Source organism: Penicillium expansum (genome assembly GCF_000769745.1).
Source record: "Penicillium expansum strain MD-8 chromosome Unknown contig60, whole genome shotgun sequence".
In the NCBI taxonomy this organism is placed as follows: Eukaryota; Fungi; Ascomycota; class Eurotiomycetes; order Eurotiales; family Aspergillaceae; genus Penicillium; species Penicillium expansum.
The window spans coordinates 127,048-139,884 of NW_015971399.1; the positions used below are offsets into that span (position 1 = coordinate 127,048).

Sequence of the window (12,837 nt, forward strand, 5' to 3'; positions counted from 1 at the left end):
TGGGGCTACGGCCCCCGGGGCCCTGCTCTACACTTGTATAAACCCTGGTTGGGTTGGAGATGCAACCTGGGGGCCATCCTATGGGTGGGTGCCCCTGTATCTTTGATTGGATGGTCTCATTTTGGTACGAAATATTTTACAAAGAAGTTGAAGGGATACGTTCCTACATACTGCATACCTATTCGGGCCTTGACTTCCACTTCTAACCTTGTTGTGGTGTTGGGCCATTTTGTGCGGGGTAGACCTATGTAGTCCTCACCAAGAGACCCTAGCCCCTGCAGGTGTAGACCAACCATTCACAAAATGACAACGACACATTTAGAAGTCAGATCTGTACTATATACATCCAGTTTTCTATGTCAAATTCAGCTGATTTGTGTGGGACTCTAGGGTTGAGAATTGACAATTTAATACTTGTACCATCTACGTATGAACCCCTTAAAACAGGCATACTTCTATTAAGCCGAGAATTTCTGTTGGGCCATGCGATGGGTCTCTGACAAAGATGGGGTAAGGAGGCGTGTGGATCTCCCGTGCCCCGCCCCGTCCCGCGAAAAAGCCAAATAACGCCAAAAAGCCAAGAAATGCATGGATGCATCCATGGATGCATCCATGGATGTAACCCTACTTACTAAGTAGGTTTTCTTACGTACAACATACATGGTACTCCTTACAGCTTACCCAGGTGGCCTTAATGGGTATAGCATAGTTACCACGCGATGGCTTGATGCATGCAGGCAGGTGGGCTTGATGGGTTAGATCAGCAATAACTAATGTGGACACTGAGAGGTTTCAGGTAGTTTAGGGAATAAATGAGAGATGTGTATTGAATAAAGTATATAATGACGCCGGTAGGTCTAGTATCTGACCGCTACAAGAAACAATCTAAGTAATGACAATCTAGGTAATGCAGGTGCATAACCAACAGATATGAATGATATTAATGTTGTCTTCGTTTCCCAGCTCTCCTGCATATTTGGATCACGCACATATTAATATATTGGACAAACTTGGAAGCTGGGCAGCCTTGGGAGCCCAAACATCAGGCGTGAGACCTCGGGGCCCGTCTTGGCTGACAACATTGTGTTATCCTCTTTCCTTGACATTGGGGTGACTCCTAGTTTCTTGTGCATTTCATTGGACAATGCTAGGCACTTTGCTGTACTTGATAGATTCAGTGGGATATGTATTTGATTTCTCGGTTGTACGCTCAAGATTACTGTTTCATAAGCTACACCGGAAATGCAATGTCTACATCTAATGGCTTCGATTGTAATTGCTTGACCCATCATTATCTTTCACTATAGAAAAACAAGTTTGCCACTACAGGGTTTGGCCCCCATGGCTCTTGCAGGCTTATGCGCATGAGCTGCCTCGTATAGGAATGATCCTCATACATTTTTATTCGTATTCCGAAACTGCCAAGTTTGATCTACGCATATACTTACTATTCGAGTAACCATATACGCTTCTATGAGCAGTTTCTTCTTCAGCTCGGGGGCCTAGAAGTGTCGTCCGATCAAATCCCTGCAATGCAACCTCGACCCAAGGCGGAATTGTCGATTTCGAGGCGTAGTTTGGCACATTAGGCGTCCAACTTCAACAATCAAGACGACTTGGCATTTGTTCTGAGGAGGTATAAATACATCGCCATATCCTGCAAGAAAGACGTGCTCTTAGACATCAAGCCTCGCTAAACTATAACCAACCTTAACTAGACAACCTTGTTCAAAGATATAACGCCCCTTTCACAATGAAGGTCACTGCTATCCTCTTCACTCTTATGGCTGCCACTGCCGTCAGTGCTTCAGTCTTGGATAAGCGAGACACCTGCGGAGCCGGCTATGATCCCGCCCAAAGACGCACAAACAGCCCTTGTCAGGCATCGAACGGAGACAGACACTTTTGCGGTTGCGACAGGACCGGTATCGTATGTTAATATATCAAAGTTGGAATACTAGATTATGTTTGCTAATATATACTTCCGTGATAAGGTCGAGTGTAAGGGCGGAAAGTGGACAGAGATTCAAGACTGTGGCAGGAACTCATGCCACGGCGGCACCGAGGGTGGAGCCAAGTGCTAGAATGCGAATATGGAGGGTACTGACGATGGGAGTGGAATGGTGTTTTGACCAATCTCTCACCAGAATGATAGGGGCAACTTAGAAACTTAAGTTTATTCACTTTAATGATGATTATACTAGTAACAGGAAATAATTATTTAGTTATGTTTGTAGGTTGAGAAGGTGTACAAAGACATCCAAAAATCAATAATTGAATACGTTGACGTAGTATGTATATGGCAGGTAAGTTGGTACAATTCTAACTGTATACTAGTTAATTAGTGAGGGTGGATCACTACCTAGGTAAATTACTGCTGGCAATATGAACCAATAATAACCTCAAAGGTGGCATATTAATCGCCCGTAAAACGCGTGATTTCCCAAGTTCAGTGAATTTTATTCGTACTTATTTCTCATTCAATGCCTAGCCATCAATGTCACCAGAATATTTCTGACTTCAATCTCATCGCATTTGACCAAACGACTCGACTCCGGGCGGATCTCTCATCCGGCAATCTGGAAGGAATCCGCTCTACACTTTCCGAATTACGATACAGTCTCAATGACGAGACCCTTCAAGCAAAAGCGGTGCCTCTACTTCGTGAGGCAGTAGAGAGATATTCATATCAACTAGTCGAATGTTTTCTCCAAAGTCATGTGGCTTTGAGTTCGTAGCTCGTTCTGAAAGCCACCATAAACGCATCATACCAAACTTTAGAAGTGTTCCTTGCCCACGGATGGGACATCAACGCGCCGGTTGACTCCAACACTCCCGCAGCTCTCACGTAAGTCTACCTCAACAAGTGGCTCAGTGGTTTACTGATGGACCCTTTCTCCGTAGATTCTCCTTCTACGATTTCAAGTTGACACAGTGGTTCCTTGCCTATGAAGCGGATCCTAATCGCCGATGTTATGAGCACACGGATCAGCCACCATTGTCCGTCGCTTTGGAGAAGGCACCATTCGCCATTATCGATCTTCTTCTCGACCATGGTGCATCTTTGCAGCATGGCCAAGTGATACATTATCCGGCAATGCGTGAATTGGATGATCGGTTAGAAGTTCTCCAGTATCTCTTAGACTGTCAACATCCGTTAAACGATATCACGTATCAAAATTGTGGTGATGAATATTACTTCCATATGTATAGTAGCATAGGTACTCCGCTTCATTATGCCGCCGGCAAAGAGCTATTGGATTCTGTCACGTTCTTGGTCCAGCACGGCGCATCGATCGAGATCAGAGAGCCTCTGGGTTAAATTGCTGCTGACTGGGCCAGAAGATACGGTCACTCGGCCGTATTTAATTTCCTCCAGCACAGTTCCGCTGGGAGTAACACAGAGGGTAACTTGCAGTTCACAGATGCTCCTGGGTGCCATTTCAAAACTGCCTCACTACAGGAGGTCATCAGAAAAAACGGATTCCGACTGGTTTAGCTACTTTCACGTTTATTCTTAGTGAGGGTTGATGGATAGGTTGGGAAAAGACAACTGCTTGCTGGCTGGAGTGCTAAATGTTACTTTCAATGGAGAAAGGTACTGGCCGTAACTTGGTGCAGCTGCAGGTTTCATACTGGAGACTCTCTTCGAATATAGTCAAAACCGCCACCCGAGGTTTTTTTCAATTTTTGTATTAGGCTGCATATGGTATATTTTAGTGTTGGTGCGTCCCAGTGAACGATAATTCCCTATTAACGATAAATTTTGATATTAGGTATATTTTGTATGGCGTCTACATACGAAGGTGTACCTAGGATACAAAATTCATAATATCCTTTTTTATCTCCTATCGAACTTACTATCGATGGCTTTAGACAAATACGCAGCCAAAAACATGGCTGTTGACATATATATGTCGAAATTATCGCATTTACTATATGTTTCGCGGTGGACCACTCGGTGGCGTGGGCTATTCTCTTTTTCAATAAGCTGGCACACTTCCTTGGTGGTCGTGTTCCGTAGACCCTCCTGGGGACTCGGGGGTTGACCGTGGTGTACTGACGAACCCGTCTCCATGACGAGGCTCCCTTATCTTGCGAGAGATGACCTGTGGTTCAAAGTCCTCCGCGGAGAATATTTTGGTCGGGCGTTCTGGGTTTGAGGGTTGGTCCGCCATCAGCCTGGGGTGAGTTGTACACGACAACAATTTTATGTCACAAGTCTCAGCCGCAACCAAGTAAACCTGCGTCCACTGTTTTTTCTCCTCCTTAATTGTCGTTGTTGATTGTGATACAGTACAGTTCCCCCAAACCAGTGTCCCCACCAGCGCTCGTCAATGTTTTCCTGAACTAATACCTAGATCAAATGAAGGCATGGGAAAGGTTCGTTAGGTTACTGATACGGTACTCTACGCCAACTGAGATATGTTAGCTTGAATTGCAATACTGTATGGGGTAGCTGGAACTTTCTACTAAGAGGTGCCACGGTAGGTAGTGAAATCTACGAGCTGAAATTCGCATCACCGGGCATAGAGGCCATTTCCCAGAAGAGATGACTATCCAGCAGATTAAACAGACTTTGCATATGCAAATTCTGGCTGAAATCACCAGCAGTCAAAAGGGCATCGTTTTGCGCCACATTATAGTTGTGCATGCTAATCCCCTCAGCCAATTCAGATGGTTGTGACGACACATCATTAAATTCCAATTCAGCCGCGCCCACAGATGCGTTCGCCATGTCGAAGGCTGGTTCCATTTGAAGTTCTTGTTGGTCGGTTGAGTTCAAAAGTTCTACCAGCGATTCCAGGTATGCAGAATGTAGGGCGACTGTATCTTGTGGTGATTGTATAGATTGTCCGATGTGCCGGGCAATAGCACGAATGAGATCGACTGCTGTCTTCTGGAAGGCTTCACCAATGATGCCATTTCCTGGGAGACAAAGAAGCAAGCATAAGAATAATGCTGCATTTGGGGCGAGTAAAAGAACAGCATCTGGAGCTAGTCTCAGGTCGCCCAGCGGAAAGTTCATCAAATGGCGCAAGGTCCCAAAAGCACCTTCCACACTACTTGTCAGCCCTGGCAGATTCTGTAGCGATACTTCTTGTGTAGTTGACAGGTCAAGTTCCATTGTGGAACTGGCTGGCGGGTTGTTGAGATCCACGGATGGGGACAAAGAAGCCATCAAAGCTTGGCGGAATATGGAAGAAGCCACATTGAGTCTGACACCACTCTCCCAAACGTTGATCAGAGTTGTGATATGATGGCTACCGGGAGATAAAAATTGCTTGAGGTTTGGACTATCCTCTGGCCGCTGACGTCCTTCGCCTTCAAGTTGATTGAGCCATTTGAATCTCCAAGATCTCAAGTCTGCATCCATGAGCTCCACCAGACACGGGAGCATATCTAGCGATTTCCTTTGAACCAAGTGACGCAGTCTATATTGTATACAGCGTAGATCGGCACTGCAACAAGCAGCAAAATCAAGCGGCAAAGCGTATGGCATTCTGAGCCAGACATTAAGGTCGCCAAGAGGAGGTGTTTCTTGATCACCCTGGTTCAACGAGCCTCTCCGCAGAAAAAAGAGGCTCTGCTGCCTGTTCTGCCGAAACAACGCAAGCCACGTTCTTTTTTGCCTCGTCATTCGACGCCCGTCAATACCACCTTCTTCCAAGTCCAGGTCATGAAGGATGCGAAAGGCGTAACCGCTGTGGAGGTACGAGACGTCATCATCTGCATCCTTCCAGCAGACTAGCAGGTAAAAAGCTTGCAAGGTCTCGATGGATCTGCTGCCCTCAGCAATGGCTTTAATCGCCAAATTCCGGGCTAAGCTACAAAGTCGGCTTTGCAGAAACAGATCAGGAGTGGAGACTATCTTCCCGTCGATAAAGTTTGCAAATTTGGACGAGCAAAAGAGAATCGAAGCGAACAGGAAGGAATTCCGCATTTGAACGCTATCGTGAGTATCAATGTGAGGGTCGAGAAGATACTCCCATTTTGCATTCAGCTGTATCATAAAAAATTCAAACAACGCCTGGGATACCTGAGGGCTGATAATTCCTCCCTTTATCGGATCTACAATAGTGTGACCCAGGGTCATAGAAGAGATATAGCTGGGCATTTTGATAGAGCCAACCGGTCGCCAGTCATCTTCATTTCCCTCGATGGGCACACTTATCTTCAAGGGTTTGAGAAGCCCAGAAAGCTTTAAAGATAGGAGTGGCTTCCGTTCTGGCTCAAACACGTCTTGATGTAGGCGGTTGATTGGAGTACAGCTGTCTGAATTCCCACTAGCATTAAATGAGGGGCTATCTCCCGAGGTGACGAAAGTGAACGGTGACCCTCTCTTCCCTTTGATACTAGCCAACGCGGCAATGATTCTTGCTCGAGTGGCATTAGTTATTACCGGTTGGGGGGGCTGCGACGGCACCTGCTGGATGCTGTCTGCAGAGTTGGCACTCTGGCTAGGGCCAGCAGGAAGTCGATTTGAAGGGAGAATTGTATCGCCATGGACATGTTTCTGTGGGATTCTTTGGGTTTGAGCTGAGGTGTTCCCATCCAAGGAAGGTTGATTGCGGTTCTCTGTAGTTTCCGGCCTTGGTCTTCCACGTTGGACATATGGCTGAACCCTCACTCTGGTCCTTTTCGACTGCGCAAAAAGGCATTCGGTGTCATTTGTTCTGCATCTATCACAACGATGCGACTGTTCAGAAACTAGACAGCGAACTTTGGCTTCCCGACACTGAAGACAAGCACTACAGGGATCGCATTAGCGCTGCACCGAGTTGACGCCTCAACCAATTAGTAAAGGGGTATGCACTTACATAGGTGCACGGCGTAGATTAGTTGGCGTAGAAGTGGACGGCGCCATTATTTGGTTTCATAAAGGTGAGTAGTTCACGAAGTTGTCACGCTCGAGCAAAAGATAAGCGAGAAGCTGCGGATATGCCATGGCCGAAGCACGGAGGCGCATTCCGGTTTCCCTGCGTGTCGGTAGTTCTGACTGATGTCACCGCCTGCTTCGTAGATATAGCTTATCTCAAAGGGCCCAGGATAGAGAATCCTACGGAGTAGTGTTTGATTATTGGAAGATAGTGATTTTTCTAGAAACTCTATTCCTGCGGATTGGTCACATTCCCTCAAGATTTTCCAAGTGCCGGATGGATGTTCCGTCCTTGGACTAGTAGCTGTGGGTGTACCCCCCATTGATAAGGCACTCTACCCTCGGCTTATGCATGAACGAACAGTAGTACCGGTCTTATCGTTGCTCTTTGGTCATGACTCAATGACTATTTATGGATTGCATATATGACTTTATCGCGGCACATTGAGAGCTTTCGACGATGGTTGGATATTTTTAGACGCCGCGCATAAGAAGAGGGACATTGACAAGGTCCAAAGTTCTTGGCGCCGAAACGCGGATAAAACCCGAGGTGCGGGGGTGCCAATGCACGTTTGGGAAAGTTTTACATCAACACTGAGAAATTACCAATAGTATGGGCTCATCACGAAAGGCAGACAGGAGGGTGGTAAACGCGTAAGTACCGAATCGGGGAGTGGTCCTCTTTATTCTAATCCCCATCACTAAGGCATGTCTTTGATAGCTGCTCCCGATGTCGCAAGCACAAGATAAAATGCACCGGGGAAAGCCCATGCAGCAATTGTATTCAACGTAACGCAACATGTCAATTTGAGAAAGAACCCACAAAAGTTCAAATTACCAGGAAGCGACTGTCAGAGTTGCACCACAGAAACCGTGAACTGGAGAGAGAGAATCTTGCTTTGCAGCAACGTCTGTCACACACGATGGAAACAACCACAACACCGCAGTGTCCAGGAGAAGATTCGCCGATGAATTCAACGACTCCCACTGTTGCAGACCCTGAATCGATGTTGATCCACAATGAACATAAGAATGTCAACATGGTAAACCCTCTATCCTCCGGGCCTCCTGAATATATAAAAGGTCCAGCCGGAAAGCTCTGTGAGCTCGTTCGTCCTTGATGGTACCTGCAATGTACTAACCAAATTCTCTAGATTACCTTGGACATACTTCGACTTGGTCTCTGACTATACGGCTCTTAAATCTGACACACGGAGCACTTTACAAATGCCCTTTCCCCAGTACTGCTCACCACATTGACTCTGTGATCTATGACTTAAAATGGAACGGCATGCGCAGTCAAGCAGTTCCCGATATCCGGGGTCTTCCTACAATCGACCATGCGCTATTTCTTATTAATGCAGCTAAGTTCCATACCGGGCAGATATTCCATTTATTCGATGAAGCCAGTTTCATGGACCAACTATATCGCTTCTACAAGAACCCAGTGGAGAACGTGCATACGGCTGGATTGTGGCTTCCGCACTTCCTAGTCATCATTGCTCTTGGCAAGGCATTTGTGGGAGCACAAAACCGTGGGAATATGCCACCCGGCTCTGAGTTTTTCAGGGCTGCTCTTATGATGCTCCCAGACTATAGCTTTTTGTGGAAGGAGCCTTCCGTCTCCGCAGAGATTCTCTGTGCATTTGCTTTGTACTTGCAGTCTATAGATTGGAGAACCTCCGCACATAACATGGTAAGTATTTGTTAGGCCCTTGTCTTGCATGACCGGTCTAAGCAATTACTTACCTTGGACCGGTCCGGAATATTTAGATTGGACAAGCACTGCGAATATTACAGGTTCATGGTTACCATACGGATCTTTCCACCCGATTCACTAATGAGCAAGAATTGGTGCGATGTCAGAACATCTGGTGGACTGTATATATCCTCGAGCGCCAAATCTCCGTGCTTATGGGTACGCCTCTTAGCATTAGCGACAATGACATCAATACCCCATTACCTTTGTTTCCTGATTCACCTCCGAAAACAGCAACCCTCCTCATTCATGTCAAGTTGTCGAAAGCTTTTAGCCGAATTGTGAATGGTATGTCAGCTAGCTGCTCCCTTCAAGATAAGCCCTAATTCCACAACAGCCCTCTATAGAGATACTGGGAATATGGAATCCACATTTGTGAAAAGCACACAGGAAGTTCTACAAAGAGTGGCGGACGTGGCCTGTGAGCTTCGGGAAAACTTCCCGGTACCTGACCAAGGAGCTCTGAGCGGCATCTCTCGAGTATCTGGATACTTGAATTTGTTATACCATCAGGTCAGTTTCCATTCAGTGCTGAAACCGCTAATTAGTGACACTATTCCAGTGTATCATGCTCGCTACTCGGCCGTTCTTGTTCATGCTGGTTGAAATTCGTGCCAAAGGAACAGACCCTCAGACCGAAGTTCCCACGCCTATTCAATTACTTCTACAAATTTGTCTCGAATCAGCAAAGAAAACCTCACAAATCTTGGGGTCTTTGCAAGACCAAAATTTATTGGGTATGAACTAGAGTCTCTTATGTGCCAACACAAGCATGTTTTCTAATCTGTCATAGAGTGCTTTTTGCCGTTCGATCTGGAAAGCGCCGTCTCCGCCGCCCTTGTTGTCACTATGGCTTCACTAGTCGACCTTCCATTGATTGCAAACCGAACGTCATATCTTGACTTATTGCTCTCTGTTTTAGATCAGATGATTGATCATGGAAACTTGATAGCCCTTGACAAAAAGAGGAAAGTCCATCAGTTGGAAAGTCTTTGTGTAAAGCTGAAAGATTATCCCTCGTCATCTCTGATCAATACCTCAGACCCTTTGCAGCTCGAACAAAGAAATTCGCAAGACGACAATTTGGACCCTAGCATATCGAGTGATGGACGTGATTCCTATTTAAGGCAAAACATCCATGCTGAGGGCTCAAGGAAAGATTTTGAAGAAGAACAAGAACAAGAAGACCTAGCTACCGATGCATGCAGGTGGGCTAACGACATTTCACCCTCTCGGTTGCTGGAAGCTGCCAACATGTTGGAAGGTGGGAGCTTACTGGATTGGGCCGACCTGCCCAGTAGTAGCTTTTTATTCGGGTTTGTTGGAGGGGAGTGAAATTTTGTTTTGATGTTTGAATATATATACTACTCCATATCAATGCAAACGATGCGGCTTAGGTAGTGCTTAGCTACAAGAAGGCAACTCTGTACTGTATCGGAGTAAGGAAGGTGCTTATAATTCCTAGAATCACATATACAAGCTATTCTTGCACCCTATTAAAATCAAATTAAGACCTGCAAAGCAAACCCAAGATCATATTCCCCATCGAAGATAAAACTGTCAGGCATCGTAAGAACCCTTCGTATCTACATCATCCACAAATTCCGTGCGGTCCAGGTAGCCGATGAGTCCTGCGCTATCAACCTCGTGCTGTTGCTCCCCCGAAACCCACCCATTCCCAAACCAACCAAAATCATTGCCATCATATGAACTTAGATTGTAGTCCTCCCATCTGACTTTCTTCAAAGCTTCCAGGGCATGTAGGCTGCTACCAGGCCACAATGCAGTGACTCGGCCTTTCTTTCGTTCTTCCAGTGTTGATCCCGGTGGCGAGGATTTGTACCAACTTGCGCATTCAGCACTGTAAACAGTGCGCTCGAAGTACTTCTCACAGAACTTTGTAAAGTTTTGAACTTGAGATTCTTTCGGCTCGACGAGTCCTATGTTATCATAGGTCATCCTCGAGATGATCTCTGCAACATAGATGTGAACTTGCTCCATCGTGATGAGTAGACTTCCTGCACCTTGGAATGAATTCGGTCCCAGAGATTGAAAGAAATTCGGGAATCCATTGGTCGAAAGTCCGAGATAGGTTTCTGGTCGGTGCTTGTATTTATCGCGTAGATTGACTCCGTGTCGACCGATTATGGGGAATCCACCTCCAGGGTTTGTCTCAAAGCCCGTAGCACAGACAATGGCATCCACCGCTCGGTGCGTGCCACAAGAAGTCACAACGCCAGTCTCTTCAATTGAAGCAATATCTGTTGTGATGACATTCACCTTGGGCGAAGTCAGAGCCTCCAGGTAACCTGGTCCCGGGGTGAGACGCTTGCAAAGTGGAGGGAAATCGGGAATCAAATGCTCTTGCAGTTCCGGCTTGTCCTTCAACCTGCGCTCCATGTCCGCTTGATATTGAGCCCGAGAAGAGGCCTGGAGAGCACTACTTGTTTGCGTCTTGGAGTATAGCGTCTGCAGCTCCAACTCCAGCCCTTTGCGGTATTCAATGTAAGAGGCAGGATTGCTTTGCCAGGCCTGCCTTTCCTCGTCGGTATAAGCAAAATTTCCTCCCTTGCCGTTTGTGCGTGATGATAAGATCTTTCCGCCAAGCTGGTTAGAGATCCAGGTCTTGCTGCGGACGTAATGGTCCATACTTTTGACCTTGTCCAGGAGAGCGGGCACAATCTGAATACCACTGCTACCAGCTCCAATAACAGCTATGTTTTTGTCCTATACATTATTGATCAGGCACTGAATCCGCAAGAGTGTTCTAGGACATAAACTTACCGTCATGTCATAACTGTTATCCCAACAAGCACTGTGAAGTAACTTGCCCCTAAAACTCTGGAGGCCAGGAATGGATGGCCACTTCCATTCATTCAACAGTCCAGTTCCCGTCATGAAAATATCGGCGGAATCTTCAAACACTGATCCGGTTTTCTCGTCGAAGATCTGCACAAACCATTTCCCTGTTGTGTCATTCCAGCGTGCTCCAACACAGCGATTCTGGAACTTGATGTTCTTCCGAACATCGTACTTCTGAGATACTCGGTTCCAGTACTCTCGAATTTCATCTGCGCCGGAGAAGAATTTGCTCCAGCCTGTCCAGGACTCGATGCTCAACTGGTACACGTGTGACGGAACATCTGTGTTGTTCAGCATGTTTCTTTTGACTGTGAAAGAAATGAACACTTACCACATGCACAGCCCGGATACTGATTTTCATACCAAGTCCCTCCTAGCTCAGGATTCTTCTCATAAATTGTCAGGTCCAGTCCAGGCACGGCTTCACGGAATTTAATAGCAGCTAAAATTCCCGAGATGCCGGCACCGATGTAGATAACCTTAAGAGGGCGTGGCTGGTTCACAGCTCGCTCTGAGATAAGCGGAGTGAAAGTCTGCTGCTTTGCTTCAGAGATGCCGGATTTCGGGTTGACCCTTTTTTCCTCATTTCCCAATCTCATGCTTTCGTCACTTGAGGAACAGACGTCTTCGATAGTGACGGTTGTAGGGTGTTTTTCGTTGACATCCTGCGAGAATGGCGGGATTGCAGAAACGGGGACGTTGCTCAAAAAGGTCATGATGAATATAGAAAGTGATTTCCTATATTTCCTATAATTTATCTATGCTCCCATGGGAAAATTTATACCAAAACTTAAGCAAATATAGGAAGATATCAGTATTCTCTCCGGATGGGTATCCGATTAGGTGTGATTGGTTTGACACTATACGCTAAGTTCGATCTTTGCATCCTCCCCCGCAAAACCCCTTTTCATCTTCCCATTCCGATCGATCCGAGGTACTGACTCGGATGGTCTGCTTCATTTTAGCTAATTATTGTGCTCTGAAAGTTCAACGGAAGGGCACCCCGACTATCTCACCTGGACTGATACCTCCTTCAGATCGCCACGTCTGGAGAGGATAATCCCAGTCGCGGTTCCATGCGGTCTTAGTGCATTAGTTCATTAGCGAGGTTTGATATTTACATATCAGAACATTGTAAAGGAAGTGGAGACTTTTTAACTTCTAGCGTTGCCCATTGGCTACCCCATTGTACTGAATACAGATATAGATAGATATGCCCAGTCCGAGGCACCGATCAAGTTCTTCCAATCAGAGATAGATGTTTTATTAGGTCGGATACCCTTCCCGACCGGTGTCTTGTCGTTCTGGCTGGCCCTCGGGTCTCTGGTAAAATTTC

The 12,837-nt window shown here is 46.3% G+C and overlaps 5 protein-coding genes across 5 annotated transcripts; 3 read left to right on the top strand and 2 right to left on the bottom strand.

Moving 5' to 3' along the window:
• Window positions 1-1,753: 1,753 nt before the first annotated feature.
• On the top strand, window positions 1,754-2,084 carry PEX2_023050 (uncharacterized protein; the record flags this gene model as incomplete). Its single annotated transcript, XM_016739580.1, has 2 exons — window positions 1,754-1,930; window positions 1,962-2,084. The coding sequence occupies 2 exons, from the start codon at window positions 1,754-1,756 to the stop codon at window positions 2,082-2,084; spliced, it is 300 nt and encodes a 99-aa protein (XP_016596324.1).
• Window positions 2,085-2,483: 399 nt separating this feature from the next.
• On the top strand, window positions 2,484-3,322 carry PEX2_023060 (uncharacterized protein; the record flags this gene model as incomplete). Its single annotated transcript, XM_016739581.1, has 3 exons — window positions 2,484-2,672; window positions 2,739-2,848; window positions 2,905-3,322. 3 exons carry the CDS (start codon window positions 2,484-2,486, stop codon window positions 3,320-3,322), a joined length of 717 nt encoding a protein of 238 aa, XP_016596325.1.
• A 1,179-nt stretch (window positions 3,323-4,501) lies between these two features.
• On the bottom strand, window positions 4,502-5,944 carry PEX2_023070 (fungal specific transcription factor domain-containing protein; the record flags this gene model as incomplete). Its single annotated transcript, XM_016739582.1, has 1 exon — window positions 4,502-5,944. One exon carries the CDS (start codon window positions 5,942-5,944, stop codon window positions 4,502-4,504), a length of 1,443 nt encoding a protein of 480 aa, XP_016596326.1.
• Window positions 5,945-7,803: 1,859 nt separating this feature from the next.
• PEX2_023080 (fungal specific transcription factor domain-containing protein) lies at window positions 7,804-9,974 on the top strand (the record flags this gene model as incomplete). The annotated part of the gene is made up of 6 exons (XM_016739583.1): window positions 7,804-7,981; window positions 8,035-8,576; window positions 8,681-8,927; window positions 8,977-9,152; window positions 9,202-9,376; window positions 9,433-9,974. 6 exons carry the CDS (start codon window positions 7,804-7,806, stop codon window positions 9,972-9,974), a joined length of 1,860 nt encoding a protein of 619 aa, XP_016596327.1.
• A 225-nt stretch (window positions 9,975-10,199) lies between these two features.
• Window positions 10,200-12,217, bottom strand: PEX2_023090 (flavin-containing monooxygenase; the record flags this gene model as incomplete). The annotated part of the gene is made up of 3 exons (XM_016739584.1): window positions 10,200-11,366; window positions 11,424-11,782; window positions 11,833-12,217. 3 exons carry the CDS (start codon window positions 12,215-12,217, stop codon window positions 10,200-10,202), a joined length of 1,911 nt encoding a protein of 636 aa, XP_016596328.1.
• Window positions 12,218-12,837: the final 620 nt, after the last annotated feature.